The sequence below is a fragment of the Podarcis vaucheri genome (genome assembly GCF_965113315.1).
Source record: "Podarcis vaucheri genome assembly, chromosome: 11".
NCBI lineage: Eukaryota > Metazoa > Chordata > Lepidosauria > Squamata > Lacertidae > Podarcis > Podarcis vaucheri.
In genome coordinates, this window is record NC_138749.1 from 29,057,559 (window position 1) to 29,078,015 (window position 20,457).

The window sequence follows — 20,457 nt, forward strand, 5'->3', positions numbered from 1 at the left end:
CTTAAAATTTGTCTTTAGTGAATTCTTTGATTTACGGATAGAATGGATGCCTGGACACACCTGTTTGATAAGTCTGTGCTAATAAGTTAATGCAACACACAGTAGTATCTTGTGGTATTTGCTAGCATTTAAATCTTATTTACTCAGTTGTCTGATAAATGCATATAATGCAGAATTAATGATGACAGAAGCCAATTTTTTAAAAGGAATCTGACTATGAGCACATAGCCTACATTTTAAGAAGCAATCTGTGCAGTGTTAACAAATTTTAGGTGAAGTGATAAAATGCACAGACGTCCCTCCGCCAAAGCTGCCAGGTCCCTGGTAAACAGCAAGCCAGGATATAGCTATACCACAAGTTTAATCATCATCTCCTTTCCTCAGGGAAGTCAATTTCTGGGGTCAGCTCACCAAGGTATAAGACAGATGTTTGGTGTGTACATACACCCTCAGAGGTTATGCTCAAGTTTTGTTTTCCTTTAACACGTGTGCATAAAATGTTTTCTGGTAAGAGAAGCTACACTTAGATTGGAGCAGTTTTAAAGCATCCTGGTTTTGATAGATAAAAGCCATTTCAAATGAAATTTTGGTGCTAAAAATTGAAATTTTCAAACGTCTGCTGTGTCAATAAATCTCCTATTCAGAAAAATGATGCTGTATAGCACACTGACAAAGGAACTTCTGATGACATCAGGAAGGGGATTTCTGGTGTTTAGTCTGTCACAGCTGGTGGGCTCAGAAGGATGAAAGCCCAGTTTATCCTGGTCTGCCCAAGATGAAGCAATACTTTATAGTCTCAGTGACAGAGGCATACTGGCAAGGAACACTACACAATGTTTTTTGGCTGTTCCTGACTCAGTACACAGAGAAATCCCTAATGTTAAGACTGGAACATAATTCACATATGGGGTTTTGCAACCAACCAAATGATAAAAGGCTACAGATAATCCAGGTTCTCTCTTTTTGTTTAAGAAATGCTTGTTTAAAGGACTTTACATACAGGGTCTGATGCATTTTGAACCTTCTCATATGTCCAAGTGCAGCTTTATGTAATGTGGGATACTGGGATGTTTCTCTCAGCTGGCTGGCATTCTGTCCCAATAATTAAGAAACAGTAATGTGCTGGAGCATGTACAATCTTAATTGCCGTGAATGAGACAGAAACTAGCACTCACAGCTGTTCCTACCCTCAAGATTTACTAAGAAACAAACCGATACTGGCTGTGATTTATAACTTAGAAAAAACTTCATCCTCGGTGGAGATGGGGAGGAATAATAGGAATATAGTTAAATACTGTAAACATTTTTTCAGTGTTGTCATTTGATTCATTTTACATGTGACTGTAATTTGTTTTAGCTGTTTTTAATGCTGAATTTAATGTTGCCGTAGCCCACCCTAGGATCTGCTGGTGAAGGGCAAGTAATAAATTTAGTAATAATTCTCCATTTGGGCATGTCCTGCTGGGTTTGTATTACTGCATAGCAGCAACTACATTCAGGATGTCAAACCCACAGTTGCACTATAAAGCCACTTCCGGCTTGCCCAGGAGGTGGGGTTGCGGGCTTCACGCCCACCCCACGTGAGCGGGGGCTGGTTGCAGCCCCCGCGAGAGCAGGGGAATCCCGGCCGGGTCTGCCCCCCCAGCCAGCCAATCAGCTGGCTGGGGGGGGGCATGGCCTGTCCTATTTAGGGCCGGCGCTGAGGGGGCTCGCCCTCTTTTCATTCAGGATGTCAAACCCACAGTTGCACTATAAACAGTACATTGCCTGTCGGTCCCTAAGCCTGCAGGCCAAGTGATTTTGCATTGTAGTTACTGAATCCTCTCCCCTTTTGTCATGATAAACTTCCTTTTTTTTGCCAGTTTGGTTTACAGTGATGTGTTTGCACTTTTGTTCTAACTACTCTTTCTTTTCCTTGGTAGGTCTCTTCCTTATCCTAGGCTTGATCTTATACCCTGCTGGCTGGGGTTGTCAGAAGGCAATAGACTATTGCGGACATTATGCTTCGGCTTATAAACTTGGTGACTGTTCGCTGGGCTGGGCTTTCTACACTGCAATTGGTGGCACTGTTCTGACATTCATCTGCGCAGTCTTCTCCGCCCAAGCTGAAATCGCCACCTCCAGTGACAAAGTACAGGAAGAAATTGAAGAAGGGAAAAGTCTTATCTGTCTCCTTTAATGACTCAAGAGAACCTTTACATGTCTCAGCAGAATTGGCTTCTAAGTGGACTTCTAAATGAACTGATGCCAAGACACACACAAAAGCCTTTTGGAGCTCAAGCAGTATAGTGTCACTTACTAGGCATGGAGGAGGACTATCAGCAGCATAAGAAGAAAACAACACTTTGTCAGCTTCACAGCAACTGGCTACAGTGGAAGGATGTTACAACATGCTGTTGGCTCCAAGTTTGTATGAACAGTGCCTAACGGTTTTGGAAATGCTCAGTTCTACTTGTATGTTCACCACTATGAAGGATTGCAGAGGAATCCTTGGAAGGATATTGCTGAATACAAGTCAATATGTTTCCACTATGTACAGAAAGATAATGTAACCAGGCTTCAAGTTCAAAGGTTTTAGATGTCACCTTGGTGCCATCCCTACAGCAGTTTCTTCGGGATGCATTTAGAAAAGCCTATCTTGTTGAAATAGCACATGGGGAAAACTTGGGTACAGGAAATATGCAGGGATTCCAAATGAAGCTTGCAAGGAGGGGATTTTCATAGGCTGGGGCTTGTAAGCAATACTTTGCCCAGTAAACACGTGAAATAGGTTGCTGTAGTCAGAACAAGTACAGTATACAGCAGCCGCCAGAATGAAAGCTAAATTATTTTGGGCTCATAAGCACAGGTAGTACTAGTAATATGCGATTGATTTAGCTGTATAAATGTAGATAGGTGAAGCAAGTCTTAGGAAGTAGTAATGGTAGTACTTAGGCCCCAAAGGTGTACCTCCTAGTGGAAGTGTAGACCTTAATTCACCTTCAAGGACAGTAGCAAGCAGAGTACCGGTGCCCACAGGGTACCTCCAACGCCTCTTCTCGCCATTCCAAGTACAGTGCCATTGCGTTCATCTTGCCTGAGATTATGTGCCTAAAATAGCCGCATCATCACCTAAGGACAGACTCTATAAAGGTCTGATGCTTTTGAAAGATCTTTTTACAGCTATATTGCATGCTGATGATTATAATCAGCTCAATGATTTTCCAGAGGTGATCTTTTTCTGCAAGACAGTGCATACATACACTTCTGTAATTTTTCTACAAGCCTAAGAATTTTTGAAACCCATTAAAACAAAATATAATGGTGCTGTCATAATAACGGGTTAACTGATGGCTAATATTCAGATGCTCATGTATCAGATTAGCCTTATTAACTTTGATCTCTCATATTTTACCTTTTGATAGGAAGAACGTGCAGCAGTTGGAGGCCAAGATGCTAGACTAAAAATTTACATCAAAACCACTAATGATAACCACTTATGTCTACCATAGCTTCTAAAATTAAGAAAATTGAAATTTCCAGTAACAAGGAATGTATTTTAAGAGTATCTACCCCTCTAACTCAGGTTTATTGTGCATGGCTGCTTCTTCTTAAACCACTGCTATAGTAAGTTCTACAAAAATGAGTAACAACTATGTACATACAAATTTTGTGGGGGTATTACCAACTATGCTGATATGTTCAGTACCAGCAGTGCCGATTAAGACACTATCTTGGACAACAAAAGTTTGCTTTCTTTTGCAGAGCTGCTGCTACTTCTTCCACAATTTCTCCTGTTCAAAAACTTGTGGACATTCCAATTAGCAAGAGCATAAAAGGGTGATGCACTACCCACACACATTATGATTAATACAAACATGCATTAAGACTTTAGAAGTGTGGTGACAACAGTAAGTCTTCCTACTATAAAGATAGGGTCTTATAAAACAACTACCAACAACCAAGTTCACCTAACCTGAAAACCCAAACATTGTAAACACTGTCCCATCGTTTGCAGAGTGGTAGATTACTTGCGACCCAATCCAAATGCAGCCTACTTTTGTGTCTCTGCCAGGTGCTTAACAACCCTTGTTCATTTTTGTAGCTTTAAGCAGGTAGCACATAAAGAAAGGTTTGCCAGGTCCTAGTAACCAAAACACAGTTGTGGACAATGCTTGGCTTGATAGGTCACAAGCTGCACAGGTCTGAGGAAGACTCTCTCATTCTAGAACATGGTGGGCTTCTCCTATTTAAAAGGGCTCCCTCTTAATGCACATGGAGTGTCCATGCTGATGTTCTTTAGTTTGCTCTCCTTTTTGGTACTGCAGCAGCAAAAAACCTTTGGATTGAAATAGTGAGGTTCAATTAGAGCTAACCTTTTTAGCTCTAAAAATAATGCATATTCAATAAGGACACAGGGCTAATGAAATATTTGTTTGGCAGAATCAATTTTATCACAGGATATGATCTTGGCACATTTCACATGGATAATTTTTATATCTGAAGCTGCCCCCCCCCCCCAAATACTGCTGTAATTATTGTGGCTGTGATCCAGGTGTGTAGTTACTCCAAGTCAGAATATGCATTCTGTTTCCCCCTTTTAAAAATACAATTGCTCTCACAATTTTTCTTTAATTTCCTTCTCCCCCAAATGGCAGTTTGGCGATAAGAGCAAGAGCTGTTAAAAAGAAGAGTGCTGGTTCAATAATTTGTTTCACATCTCTTCCCCATTTATTGTTAAGTTGCTCTTGCACTTAACCTCCATACTGATTTTTGAGATACAAACATTTGAAGGTAATTGAGGGATAACACTAAGATTTCTATCTCTTTCTCTAGGGAAACTATCATGGGATTTCAAACTAACAGCTTCCAGCCTAGAATTGAAGTGGTAAAATCAGAAATTAATGTGTCTAGAGAGTGAGAGTGTGCACAGTTTAGAGAGTGAGAGTGTGCACAGTTGAAATTAAAGCTTTTATGGAACAGGTTAGTAGTATATGGGGCTCTTGAAAAGTGTTTTAAGGAATTCATTGATGTAACAAACCATTATTTACTTGGTCTCTCACATTTCCAACTGCCCTTTTAGTAAGGGTTCCAAATGAGCATGCCAACTTTAGACAATACACTGAAGTGCTGCAGTGTTTAAAGCAAAACATGTCATATTTAAAAAAGAGAAAGTTTCCCCCCACGTTGAATTGAACAGCAGTTAAAATAAAATCATAAAAGCTGCAGTTGGCAAGAACTTCTTTGCAAATAGGTTTTTACTCCTGTTGGAAAGTAATGGAGAGAATGCTTCTAAGACACTTCCTATGACTCAGGTATGTATCTAAAACCAGCAGCTTTTTTGCTTTGTAAAAATAAATCACATGCACATATGATTGAGCAATGGATCAATCCTATGTGTTTTAGACAATGATTTAAAAGGTAAAATAATTCTTTAGTTGTGCAATGGCTAATATTTCAAAATCCAGTATGGTAGATACAGCTTTAACCAACACTCAAGTGGCATTTGGTCTGGTTATAAACTCTACATTCTAATGTACATGAGCCACAAAATTGCAGACTATAAGTGAAGCTTCTATAATAACATGGACTGAAAGCACAGTAACCTAGAAGTGTGTGCATTATGAAACTTAGGCCCTGGCAAATCTTACCACATAATTGGGAAGTTTAAAATGAATTTAACATCCCATCCTACTAAGATGATGCTTTACTGTGTTATTACAGCTACCACCTAGCAAGAACTTGTATTTGTTGCTTACCTATAAAACACGGGTATGAATGGTTCCATGGTCAAAAACAAGCTGAGTCCTGCCCATCATGTATTGTAATAAGCTCTAAAGGGACAAGCATTTTCTCTGCTGGAAAGCTTTCCAGAAAGTCCGATCTCAGTAATACGCAGGCACAATTCCTTATGTGAGGCTATATATTACAGTATTGTGGGAAGAGGGAGAGAACTCAAGGAAAATCTAGTTTAAACAAAATTTCCAATGGCATAGTTCAGTTTTCAGCCACTGAAATAGTTCAGCCCGTTCTTTTGCAAATAAGCACATCAGTAGCCAAACACTGGCATTCCTCACATGGCATAATGCATCTTTCTTATGGTTGAAATATATCCTAAGTTTCATATAAACATATATTTCATAAATTCCAAGAAATATTTCATAATTCCAAGAAAACTTACAGTATGGTTTTACACCCATTGCTATCAACACAACTTTGTGTTTCCTTGGATAGAAGCTTTATTGCCAGTCACAAGGTTTAAATCTATGTACAAGGAATCTTGAAAGTTTTCCAGACTACATCCTGTGGCTTAAGAAAGATTTTGTGTTTTACCTCTAAACAAACTGCAAGGACCCCTTTTTATAAAGTATTTTGCCTTCACAAGATGACATGTATGTGAATGCTTCTTAGTGTGTGCTATATTAACTCAAGAAATTGTGTTTTAAACCTGTGTTCTAAACAGCTCAAAATGTGTAAACAAAACTTAACAAATTATTTCTTAAATAGCTGCGGCTGAATCATTTTTGTAAACATTTACTGTATTGTGTTATGTGCCACTGCTTTCCAGAGGGTAAAAATTTAAAGATTCACATGGCGTGAGATGTGCAATAACAGTAAGGAAAAAGAGAGGTTGAAAGGGACAAAGGTATTCCAAAGGCAAATGCAGCTACACTAATTCTATTTCATATTTATCAGATGCCAACCATGTCCTGTAAAATCCCTCATTGGAATGAAAGTGGGGTTAACAATAATTGGAATGATGGATTTCCAGCATCTCCTGAACTCTGGGAAATCCAGGCCTACTTATTTATAGCCTAAATGTGAAGGATTGTTTAGCAATTAGCAAGCTCATCAACATAAAAGGAACAAGAGAGGAATGTTTGAAGCTCTATAGTCAGCTAAACATAGTAAAGGATGTTGTTGAGCTGTATTGCTAATTTAATTTGTCTACAATATAGTAATTTCTTTGCCTAATAAACAGTTATTAACCCTTTAAGTTTTCTGAGAAATCATTTCTGATTTTGACAAGCCTGATATTACTAGTTTGGGAGCATACAGTTGTTGTTTTTAAAGTTTGGTTTAATCTGTATTTTTTAGAAATTTAAATTGTATTAATAGCGATGTGTTTGCCACTCAGTGCTCATTGGAGGAAGGTGAGGAATATAAATCCAATTACTTAATAATTCCTGAAAGACACACAAGCCAAGTTATCCATGCAACAGGAGAGGAACTACAAGAATGAGATCGCCATTGGCTTCTGATTGAATGCGAAAGGAAGAGCAGGTAACTTTGTACCAGTGAATAGTTGTACTGTTGGTTGTAACCATTGAAAACCAAAAGAGAAAGAGAACAAAGGCAATCAGTTGGAGGCATTTAACAGTTGTATTTTCTAGTACCAATCTGATAACTAAAAATTGTTGGTGTAATTAGGAAAAATGGGTGAAATTGCAGTAAGTGTTTGGACCATGTCTAGTAGCTACTGATAGTTTCCACCAATTAGACTACATCTCCTAGCACAACCTTGGCCAGAAGCTTAGTGAGTTTCAGAGACATACTCTCAAGGTGCCTTTTCAGGCCAGCTCTAGGGAAAACATATCAAAAGCAGCAGTCAATCTGTCTTCCCAAAGACCTGTGGATAAAGAACTTGAACAAAACCTTGTGAAATATTCCTAGACATCTCAACAACCATGCATGAGGAAGATTTTAGTGAGGAAAACTCATTTTTAAACCAATGAAGCCAGATGTCCAAAGTATTAAAAAAAACGTTTATTTGAGAGAGGGAGGAAGAAAAATGAAGGCACCAAATCAAACATACTTGAAATGAAAGCAAAAATTTAGTTTAGTTTAGATACATGTTAGCTTAGTTCAATTTAGTTTTGATATGGGTTACCTGCTTGAGCAGTCTTGGGTTTAGGAGCATGCACAGAATTCTTTGCAGAGTAGATGGTGAGAGAGTACCTTTGGCCATCTGGCTGGATAGCTCCAAAAGACAAAAATGAGGTTTTTGGGAGCCCATATTTATGGGAGCCTGAGACTAGTACAAGCCAATCTCTTAGTTGTCACCGTGGCGTTCTTTTGTCCAATCATTATATACACTCAGTCTCTGATGATAGTTGTCTTTGCAGAATGCAGCAGTTATATATAGCAACAAAGAGCAAGAATTGAGTAACTGAACAATGAACACACTTTGCTGCATCCTGTCCAGCAACCTGTTCTCACAGTGGCCAATCAAATGCCTGCAATCCCCTGTAACTGGTATTTAGAGGCATTACAACACCATCAGGCTTACGTAGCTACTGATAGCTCTATCCTCCATGAATCTGTCTAATTCCCTTTTAAAGCCATTCAAGTTGGTAGCCATCTCTATATCTTTTGGGGAGTCGGTTCCACTAACTCAGCCATCTGAAGGCCTACCTGTTCTGACTCTCCCACCATTCTGCTTTATTGGATCACCTCAACTTCTTTTGAGGTATTGAGGCGGCGGTCTTATTTTCTCCACACAATGCATAATTTTATAAACCTCTGTAATGCCCCCTATATTTCCCCCCTCCCCCAAAGTCCCAAACACTGTAATCTTTCCTTATAGTGGAGTTGCTCCAGTCTCCTTGTTCCCTTTGGTTGCCCTCTTCTATACCTGTTCCAGCTCTACAATATTCTATAAATTGTACAGCTTATTCCAGAAGTTTCCCACATATAAAACTTGTGACCCACCTGTAGCTGCTCAGTTATACACTGTGACCTGTTATAGAAGACACCAGAATAACAGAGCATCGTGAATTAATGATGATGTTAGTTCTGTCTTTATAAGGTCTCTATAGTATGCACACAGAGCCTCTCGTCACACAGCGTTTAGAAAGACACAATCAGGGCTTTTACATCATTTCCATAGCACCCAACCCTTGTAAAGGCATATCAAACATGGCTTTCAATTTAGCTGTAGCTTGCTGTGTGGCACACAAGGCAGGTTTTGAAAAGTGCAAACCAAGGAAAAAAGGCCCACAGCTGTATCTGGTTATATACTTTCCTGGATTGTGGCCACTATCAGTAAACTTTATTGCTACATTCATAAAGGACTCACAGTAGAGAAATTGACCCTCCACAGCAGTGACAAAGCGATCCGGATATAAAAAATACCAGCAAAGGTTTGTTTTCAGAGGTTTCAGTTTACTTCCAACAAGTTCCCAGACAAAATTTAATACTCCTAGTTTTCGTCAGTACCGACAAATCATTATCTTTAAAGTTTCCGATTTACATCACAAAACCAAAACACACCAACTATTACTGGGTGCTTCTTTAAACCATTCCCAGTTCTAATTGTATCAGTTTGTTGTTCTGGTAATTGACATATTTTTTCCCACTGCAGCAGATCACAGAATTTATATACAGATTACAAAAAAAACAACCCCGATCCAGCTCTAGTTGTGCATAGTTACATGTGACTAGTAGTGCCAGAAGCTGGACCAAATGCACAGTCACACATCAGTTTTTCAGTAATGTACCAAGGTGACTTACAACATATGAAATAATGAAATAAATCCGTAAGGCATTAAAACCGCAATAAAACCAATCAAGTAATTTCTGCCTCTGTGTAACTACATATGACTAGAGCTGGGGGGGGGGGGAGAAATATGTGATACATTCTGTACACATTAACCCTCTTGCATTTTAGCTTGCCTTTTACAAAAATTTCCTACTTGAGTTTTAAAACTATACAGAGCAAACAATTAGGAAACATTTTTATTCTATATCACTGAGTTAATACAATAAATATGTAGAACCTTTGAACTACCCAGACATGCAACATCAGAGGATCTGTGTGCATTTGTACAGAACCATGACATTCATCAGGATGGCAAAGCATTGTTAGGAATTTACAAAATATACAGATATCCCTCAGATAATCGACTCCAATGCCAAAACTATAGCGAAGAGTACTGACATTCCAGTGTTGAAACTCTGTATTTTGATCTAGCCACAACTGGATACTACAAAATGACTTAAATAACAGGTATATGATTTTTAACCGACATATTTTAATTCCGGTGCTAAATATTTTAACATACAACAGCCTTTTGCCAAAAACTAAAAATCAGAAGTTTTTGATTTAACCTTGATGGTTAATTTTCTAGATGATAATCTGTAAAATGGTACACATTAAAATCAACATATGTCGTCTTGTTTTCTTGAACCAAAATAGCTACAAGACTTATGCAAACTAGACTTGCATTTATCTATTTCAAGTTTCATTCTGCTTTATCCCCTGAGGAAAAAAAATATTCAAGAACAATTTATTGATTTTTAAACTATAATTAAAATTCATCTCCAACCCCAAATACAAGTTACAGCAACAAAAATGTTATAGGGCAACAGAAGTAGGATGAAGGATTAAAATAAAATGTACATTAAAGAAAACTAAACTTTCTCTTACTAATCAAGGACTAAATACGTCAAATTCCTCACAACATCCATGATATGACTTGCCCTCTGTGTTAGGTATAGAAAACTGTTTACAAAATGTAATTCCCATATAGTCTATTTTCTAGTATTTGCTGTTGTGATTAAGCTGTCAAATTTATCCTGTTTATTCATATAAGGTAAAGTTTGTAATTTGAAATATATGAATATACCCCAGACATAGCTTTTAGACCATGCTGAATATTTTTCCAATAGTGGGTCAGCTGAATAATACTTTTCCCAAATATATATTGGATCAGAGTGTGTTAAGATTAGGACCTATATTGCAATACCTTTATGCAGTATATAAGAATTAAGAGTCTTTAATGACAGCAATTGAATGCTATTTGAAAAGTTAATCCAAGATATGTTCCAAGTTGCAATCCAATAATTCATATACTTCAGAATGTCAATGGGGGGATGACGACCTTAAAATGAGAACTAATTACTCAGGATACAAAGATGAATTAAAAATGAAAAAACCTCTGTGTAACAAACATAGCTGATTATTACTGCACTGAAAACTCATCCTCAATCTGCATTTTATAAAATGCATTTATTCAGATTAAAAATCACACATAAAGGCTGAAGTATGTTAAAAAGAATTCAAGTACATAATTAAATTCCATTTTTAAATGCCTGATTAGAGACCATGGTTGTTTTTAAAGATTTCAGTAAGATACTGTATATTCAGATGTTTGTACAAGCAATAAACAGAGTGATTGACAAGGCTAAAGATTTAGTACCATTGTTAAACACAAGTGCACACTTAAAAAATGCCAGACTCCTTAAGCACAACAAAAATTCCACTGCATTTTAACACAGGTCAAAAAGGACTAGCTATGGGAGTGTTCTAAATATTGGTTAATGGGTTCTCTTTATCAGTATGTTTTCCAAAGACATGAATACTGAAATTAAAAATAGCATATATAATCACTCAGATTCCATTAAACGTAATTCTCACTGCCTGTTGCATCACATATTATTTTGGTGAGACTATCTGTGCTCCAAAATTTCTGTAAGAAGACCACACACCATGAAAACAGATCCCAACAAATACTGTGACCATAGTGGTAGAGACAAATTCTGGACCAAAACACTAGCTCAGCATGGTCAAAACTGTTTCATGCAAACTCAGATTTTTATCAAAAGACCTATTATCCTAAAAAAAGAAAGAAATTTACATTATCTATCATACTTATTTTAAGCTTACATTTGTCCTTCATCAGCTGCTGAAGCTATAAAGCAGCAGCCAAAATTTCATATTCAAGACCATCAGTTGCCCCATTCCTTACGTGAAGAAAATAGGGAATCAAGTTGTTATGAATAGAAGGAGTTAATCCAAAGTGCTCGTCTCAAGTCAAAATGAAAGTTTCCAGGGACAGCTATTGACAAGAACCCACCCCCCTTCGCCAAAACAAAAACAAAAACAAAAATCATTTAAGTTGACGCCAGAAGTTGCCATATCAATTTCAGATTCACGGTTTTAAATTTTCACCAAATATAGCGTGCCTCCAAAAAGATGAGGAATAATAGAACCATTTTCAGTTAAGAGTAGTAGCCAGGAAGTACCTTTGATTGAATAAATAAGTGTACAAAGTAATGAAACAAGGACCTTTTCCTGTTTTAGCCCATGCACAGCCGAAGAGACATACATGCTGTGTGCATTTTTAACACAAGTCTTTATGGAATATAAGTGACTGAAAAAGAAAATACAGCTGAAAATGGTAGTGATTTTTTTTTCATTTCTTTTCGCTATATTTGGTTACCCTTGAAAGCATTTTGAGCAGCACTAGTTGCTGCTGTTGACGCAGCATTAGCTGCAGCAGTTTGTACAGTTTTGTTGGACATCACCCCCGTTGCAAATTCTTGTTGGGCCTTCTCAAAACTTGCTCCAGTTGTGCGGTAGAGACCATGTACCTGTGGAAGAAGCCCAGAGTGAAATGATGAGGCGTATTTTCCAAAAAGAAAAAAATCTTGCATACAGCACCTAGCAGAGTTTTAGGCACCAACATATTTGTAGCAAAAACAGCAATTCTGAAGATTAAATCACTGGTTAAATTTCCCTTGCATTATGTTTCGTGTCTTTGCTTCAAAGCCCTCCAGTGTACATATTTGTTTCCTAGTAATTGTATCATCTATGATTTGAACTCCACAGCAGGTATGCATAAGATATAAAGTGTGACCCCTAGTGGTTACAGAAAAATGACGACACACATGATTTCACAGATGCTGGACAGTTCAGCCTGAGTGGAGAGCTAAAAACTCAACACTTGCGAGGAATACCATGGGTGATTTTTGTCTCCATACGTCTCTCTGGTATGCTTTGCTCACTCTGGTTCCTCCTCTAACATTCATGGTCACTACTTTTTAGTCTCAAAATGAAATACCATAAGCTACTTGGGCACACACAGGGCATACTGATGCATTTCTTCCATTGAAAAAGCTCCTGTACTATTATTAACAATTTATGGGACATCAGATGTGTGTTGCCATCTGTTTCAATGATTATAATACCCAAATATCCCTCATCTACCTTGCCTTATTTTCATCTCATTTCTTTCAATGTAGGTCTTTCAGGACCTACATTGGCTCCGAGTACATTTCCGAGCACAATTCAAAGTGTTGGTGCTGACCTTTAAAGCTCTAAACGGCCTCGGCCCAGTATATCCTAAAGGAGCATCTCCACCCCCATCATTCAGCCCGGACACTGAGGACTAGCTCTGAGGGCCTTCTGGTGGTTCCCTCTCTGCGAGAAGCCAAGTTACAGGGAACCAGGCAGAGGGCCTTCTCAGTGGTGGTGCCTGCCCTGTGGAACGCCCTCCCATCAGATGTCAAGGAAATAAACAACTAGGGAAGTTTTTAATGTATGATGTTTTATTCTGTTTTTAATCTGTTGGGAACAGTCCAGAGTGGCTGGGAAACCCAGCCGGATTGGTGGGGTATAAATTAATTAATTAAGCATCATTATTATTATAATAATATTTTCTGCAGCTTCTAAATGTTCATCTGCTCCCCCCCCCCCCCCGCCCAAACAACCAGAAACCTTCCCCAACCTTGTGCCTTCCAGGTGTTTTGGACTCCTACTTCCATCATCTCTGACCATTGGCCATGCTGACTAGCACTGATGGGAGGGCACCAGACCAGGAAAACCTGGCCTACACTCACAGAACTTTTATGTAAAATTAAAATGAAAGGCGCTGAAGCATAAATTTTACTCTTTGATAATATATTATTTGAGAGAAATCTCTAGGATCCTGATGTGCTCTTTTCACAAAAGCCATAAAAATAAGATAACTTCTACAGCTGGAGAAGAACAAGGGTGGGGAGTGAGGAATCAAGCACATTCCAACTCAAATGAATTTGCAACAATTAAAATATCCATTTTCCAAATTTGATTCTGTGACATTTCTATCCATGACAATCTGCCCGAGTTAATAGAAATTAAGAAAGAAGTTAGCAGACTCCTTTGATTAACATCTGTGTGCAAACACAAAGGCTTCTATCAACAATATGGATTCAACAGACAGAAAACGTACCTTTTTAAACATTACTAGTGAGATGACAGCAGATGCTGTGAAAAGCGCTGCTATGATTATCATCATAATGCCTACTGGAATGCTAAGATTGAGCCCAGTGAGGGATGAAATCCATCCACTAAAGACAGGAGAGAGGTAAATAACAAAAGAGAGGTAAATAACATACACATGCCCCAATATGATACATCTTGAAATACCATAGCTATTGTTTCTTTCACTAAAATCCTTACAGGAAATTACTGGAGTATTTGGGGAGCCAAGCACAACTAAGGTTTTGAAAGCATTTTAGGTTGACTCTAGAAACAGTAAGGCAGTTCACTTTGAATTATCTTGAAATTCACTTTTCACTATTCCTTGAACGATCTTGTGGAACTACTGTTCTCTCTAATTATACAGAAAGTTTGACAACCTTGATAAATATGATAAAGTTTCCTTCAAAATCTCTTCACAAATTGCCTTTCAAGAACAGAGGTGGTGGTGTTTTCTAAGTTTTGTTTTGGCTGCTACCAAATAGGTCATAACGAAACATCAGCAGGAAGCATCTAACATGCTAGGTGCAAATGTCAGCAGACAGCTGGACATTATAATTCACTCAGCACAAACTTGTCCTAATGGACAAGTCCAGATACACTTCAACAACCTTAGTTTTTTGCTCATCAACTATGCCAAAACTGTGCCTCCTCAGCCTCTCACCTGGTTATGGGGCTGGGCTCTTGATGCCTCCGGCCACTTTGTTCTGAATTTGCAGTGAGGGCTCAGCAGGCAGACATGTTATAGCCTATCTACATACAACTGACAGACCAGTTGTGATGACAAAGTGCTTGGAATGCCCAGGATCAAGGTGCACTAGAACTGGGATTTGAAACTCTCTTATACAATTCTTAAATTGTTTATTTAATTTATGAATTGCTTACCATAAAACATTCTGAAGAGATTTAACAATAAAAGCATATATAAAAACAGAATGGGATGGAAGTCTCCACTTAAAAGGCTTGTTAGAAAAGGAAGATCTTAAATAGGTTTTGAATAGACAATAGAGATGTAATGGGAAGATGTTTCAAAGGGTAGGTATTGCACCACTGAAGGTCTAATTCCTATGTTATACAGAATGGACTTCCTGATGGTATGATATCTATAGGAGGTATCTAACCTGCATAGGTATCTATACCAGTATTGGCACCTTGAGCTTAGCCTGATAGCTGGTAGCCGGTGAATTCTTTCAGCAGTGATATTCTGCCCTAATGAGCAGCTGAGCCACTGCATTTTTGTACTAGCTGCAACTTCCAAACCAACCTCAAGGGTAAGCCACACAGAGGACATTGAAGTAAACCGGCCTGGAGATTACCAGCACGTAGATGACAGTGGTCCAACTATTCTGGCTGAGAAACAGCTGTAACTGTAGGCATGTGGCTTAAGTGTCATCTACACACCATGGACATCTGGATGATATATTGTTGGTGCAATTCAATTATGGACTTTTTTGGTACACATTTGCTGGCTAGATGAACAATTGCTGCTTATTAACAATTGCATAATGGTTCTGCTTATCCTCCATAAAACTTTCAAATGCAAAATGTTTCTCTGTGCATTGTTGAACTTTGTAAAGGTGGCTTGCTATTGCACTCTCCACTGAATGATAAAATAAGCCACTTACCAATTGCCCCATCCTTGGAATCCTGCAGCCTGAAGTACATGCACAGCAAATTGACAAATGTACACAAAAAAGAAAACGAAGAATCTGAAAGAACTGTCACTCCTAAAAGAGGGAGGGGGGGAATCGTCAGGTGTTTTCACAATATTTAAGAAACATTTCCAAAGTTTATGTTTAACGTCTCTACCAGGAGAGCAAATCAATAGCAACAAACAAAACCATACATACTGTATCTCTTTTACAAATAAATTTTTTTTATGAGTACAGCTGATCTCCATGGGAACAGAGCTGCCTCCTGTACCCCAACTATCAATATAATCCAATCAAACTACAATAATGTAACACCACAAGCATAGCAACAATTAAAGAAATGTCAAGTATGAGAAGCAATCCTCTCCCCCACAATCTGCCCCCAAAGCAAACCTACTAACATAATCTAGCAAGCGCTGTGAACTCTGGCTGCAACAAAAATGACCTTAGTGTCCTGCCTGATATATAATAAGAGTTTCTCAATCTCTTTTTAATTCCAATCTTTTCTTATTTGATGATATGGATAATTAACTTATTTCAGGATTATTAACTTGTTTTCTTGCACAGCTAGCGGGGGGGGGGGGACTTGCTTTGTTGCTTTTAGCTTTAAGACTAAAAAGATTAATGTTCTGCCAACAAAACAAGGTGCAGGCACTGAGGCCGTTTATACCATCTCCGTGTAAACTGGGTGCATGAAGAGGAAGTTTTAACAAGTAATAGTAGTGACTAGCACATAACAAAGCAACTCTCTTCCAGGGAAGGGAGGTAACAGGTCAGAGTCCAATTACGGAGTACTGAGGAAAGGAGATTAAAATGTGAAAAAGAACAGTTTAGAAGTGTGATCTGCCTAAACTGCAGAATTCATAAGTGAGTGAGCTTGTGTTCCATTATGCAGGCAAAACAGCCTCTCCTTATTCCTGTCTAGTGCATTATATTAACTTCACCCACCCCATATTTAAAAATAGATGGATTTTGAAAGCCTAATTCTGAGAATAATAGACTCCAAAAAGCAAGCAGCTTGCCTAATTTAGTCTAAGAGACACAAAGAGAGTAAGCCTTGCTTATGAGAAACTCTGTTCATACTAAACCATGGTTTGACTTAGCATGGTGTGCTAAACTGAGCCACTATTTATAAAACATGGACACATCTAGCTAACCTATCACACTACTTACAAGAAACAGCGGCTACATTTGCAAGAGACTAATATATTTATCAATTTGCTAATCTATGCTTTGAGGCCAGTCAGCTACTCTGAAAATTGCCAAACCAGTACAAGAATTCACATTAAAAGTTGTAAAACCAAAGTTAAATGAAGTGCTGGATGATTAAAAAGCAGTTAAATTATGTAGCACCTTAATAGCATTAATTTCACAGTAGGTGGGACTTGTTACCTGAAGGCTCCATAAAGTGGTCTGTACCAGCAGACAAATGAACAAGGAGTAAAAAGCAAGAACCAGAGAATACTCAATCCGAAGTCAACTCCTCGAATGGGCTGTAGGCAAAACCAGGCCAGACATCCAAAGATGTTAAGAAACAGCGTCACTGCATGAACTATAGAAAACAGGTATGATAAAATTGAATTGCCACAATTCTAAAAATATATAAAAACTTAATAAGCTATCTCTACTGATTTTATATCAGGATCTGATCACTGATCAGGGTGGATCAGTGATCAGTTCTTACATTAAATAGCCACCAGATTCAATCCGCGCCATCTCCAGGTATAGCATGGAGAGACTGCTATCTAGATCCCTGGAGACTCGCTGCCAATCAGTGTAGACAATACTGAGCTGGCTAGATCAAGGGTCCAACTTGGCATAACGTAGCTTTCTATATTCCTAGGCTGCACCTCAAGTGATTCATGGGGTACCTTGATGGGCGGGGAAAACTTTGAGAGGCAGCTGCTGTAAAAGGTGAGCTGAAAAGTTCTCATGTGCAGCCTGAATACTGTGTGAAGAGCTTTGGAACTGAGCCACTGATTTAAAGTCTGCTTCTATAAAAGATTAAAACTAGGGGGTGGGGAAAAATATCCGACTTGATCCTGGGTATGAAATAATAGGTATGTGTAATATATATGTTACTGTGGTTGCCAACTGAACAACATGGCCAATTACTTTCCGTCTCATGGAGAAACACAGTTTTTCTCAGTATCTGTCAGCCCCAGGTATGACTCTAAGGGTGGCAGGTATTTCCCTTTACTACCACATTTGCTTCACCAGCTTTTAGTATATTATGGTTTTCTGTAGACTGGATTCAAATTCTTTTCCCCATAATAATGGTCAACAGTGTTTCTTTCCTCCCTTACATTTTTCCTTTAGCCACCCACAATCAGCCCTTACATCTTGAAAGTTTTGTGCACTTAGTCCTCAAGAAAGTGCTCTTAGTGTCCTTGAATGTGTACAAAAAGCCAACCAGAAACCTTTCACTTCAGTGTTATTTCAGTGTCTTAAGTGGATACGAATTAAGTGCAATTGGAGTGCTGCCTATAACACCATTGGTTTCCGGCTATGATCCTAGGCAGAATAAATGCCTTTCTGACTGCAAACCAATGTGTTTTAATTGTTACAACAACTAGATAGTATGCATTTTCAGGAAATGTAATTATTAGGATATTTAAATCTATCATTTAGATACAGTATTTTGCTTGATCCACCTTGATTTTTAAAAATGAATCCACTAAAGTTTTCTGCATTCTTTAAACCTAATGTAATTCCCACCCACCGCCTTTTTATCAGCAGCAAGTATCAAATCAGATTAGTTGCAGTGAGGTAATAGAGTGTAGTGAATGCCACAGGACACCATCTTTCTCTGGCCTGGTAATTTTTTTAATCTATTGCCAGATTTTCAAGCAAATGTAACAAAGAATCACCACAGCATTTCTTGTTTAAATAGCTGACACTTCTACAATAATTACCGGGTACACAGATTTTTGCAGATACTATTTAATTATCTGAGAGTCAGACCGGTAAATACATACAGGAACACTACAGTATCCTATAATTAGTTATACTGAAACACTGCTCAACTCATTTGCAAGTTCTTATAAATTAGAAGAGTTACACATGAAAGATGGTAAGCAAGTACCATGTACACTTATCCCAACTCCGCTCTTGGTGCACAAGTTTAGAAAACAAAACTATCAGTGTTACTTAGTGCCACCTTAAGGTGTTGGAGGCTTTCAGTTCTAAATGTATTTACTAGCAGCAAATTTCACCGTTTCCAGTGACATTTCAAATAGCTGTTTAGGCTCACAGTGTAACAGTCTAACCCCAGGGACTGCTGTACAAACCAAACAAAATTGGATTTAACAGTTCCCTTACGAATGTCATACTTCCACTACCAACCTAATGATGCAGTGTTGGCGATTGCTGCTTGCAATTGCACTGTACTGCCTTGCCACACAAGACCACCATGGAAAATGTTAACACAGGAGCCAATAGGCACCTGAGGTGAGAATTTAACCAGGGCGACTTGGTAGTAAGCAAACTGGCAGGCTTAGCTGGCAGAGTCTATTCCACTTGCTGAAGGCATATTAAGTGGACCCAAAGGTGATCAGGTTACTAGGGTCACATTTTTTAAAAAGTGTTAACTTTTTAGAGAAACTCTTAAAACAACAAATCCCACCAAATTGAAAGTAAGAAAAACAGCCAACAGGGAATTCATCCATCTTGCCTATCAGCCAGTTCCTTCTACTCAGGATGTTGCCATACCGCTGAAGTTTGAAGGAGAGAGGTAATGAAACAAGCCATATCCTTTCATCTTGCTAACCAAGCTCCAACTGACATATAAAAACTTTCCGGTATGGATAACTGTAAATTATTGGTTGATCATCTTATAAAAGTTAAGAGTGCCAACACAGAAGTGTACTTGTAAGAGAGGTTATTCTGGAATTGGGAAAGGAAGTCTGAATCAGGAGTGCATGGAGTGGTGTGCATATGTGTGCATTAGGTACAACATACCAAAATAAGGAAAATGTAATTTGAGATATATCCACATCATATGGATGCCAGACATATTTTTGCAGCTTACTAAACTCAAGTGTGTCAGTCTATGCAGGATGTTAAACTTCCAAAGAAAACTGCCGAAAACTTGGGTCTCTATATATTGTAATTGGTGCCCTTTTTATTACAGTAATATTTTCAAGGAGATAAACAGCTCCAAAGTGATTTTGCCAAGCATTTATGACATGGGCAGGAATCCTGTGGCGCTCCAAGTGTTGTTGGGCAATTCACATCATCCCTGACCACTAGCTATGCTTTCTGAGATTTACAGGGGTTTCAGCAACAACATCTGGAAGGCCACAAGTCCACCATCCCTGGTATATAACCTCAAATGCCTACACTTGGTAGTAATGATGCAAAGAGTATGTAAATTGAGTACTGAAATTATAAAGCTCAATCCCATACTTGCTTAGCTGGAAGCAAGCCCCAATGGATCTGAATGGAACTAGCTCTCAAGAAGATATGCCCAGGATTATGTTGTCATTGTATACACATACTCTATAAATCTTACTCACACATCCACAAGTAGTACATTATCTTTACTGTCTTCTGGAATTCTACAGGAATGTCTACAGAGAAATCCTGGTAAAAACAGGGTCCCACTGGGAAATTCCCAGGTAGTGGAGGCCAATTGTTCTTTCTTCCTGGAAGAGCAAAAGGTAAATATTTTGCTGAATATTAAGGGTCACTTCAAACAATTTTTAAAATAACAGTTGAAGAAAGAGCTGTGGATCTTCTATCACATGCCACACACACACACTTTCCTACAGAGATATAACTGCAGCAGCCTTGAGATGCTAC

At 38.4% G+C, this 20,457-nt stretch overlaps 2 protein-coding genes across 3 annotated transcripts in view; one reads left to right on the forward strand and one right to left on the reverse strand.

Moving 5' to 3' along the window:
• The window catches only part of LHFPL2 (LHFPL tetraspan subfamily member 2), a 103,817-nt gene extending 96,841 nt beyond the window's left edge, over positions 1–6,976 (forward strand). For both annotated transcript variants that reach the window (XM_082192037.1, XM_082192038.1), the window contains exon 4: positions 1,923–6,976. In XM_082192037.1, the coding sequence (XP_082048163.1) occupies positions 1,923–2,179 (257 nt within the window). In that variant the 3' untranslated portion in view covers positions 2,180–6,976. The remainder of the gene's footprint in view (positions 1–1,922) is intronic.
• A 2,147-nt stretch (positions 6,977–9,123) lies between these two features.
• The window catches only part of SCAMP1 (secretory carrier membrane protein 1), a 36,539-nt gene continuing 25,205 nt past the window's right edge, over positions 9,124–20,457 (reverse strand). Inside the window, exons 5-9 of the mRNA XM_082191971.1 lie at positions 20,172–20,300; positions 17,047–17,206; positions 15,628–15,729; positions 13,974–14,091; positions 9,124–12,354 (exon numbers count right to left, since the gene is read on the reverse strand). Of these exons, the coding sequence (XP_082048097.1) occupies positions 12,190–12,354; positions 13,974–14,091; positions 15,628–15,729; positions 17,047–17,206; positions 20,172–20,300 (674 nt within the window). The 3' untranslated portion in view covers positions 9,124–12,189. The remainder of the gene's footprint in view (positions 12,355–13,973; positions 14,092–15,627; positions 15,730–17,046; positions 17,207–20,171; positions 20,301–20,457) is intronic.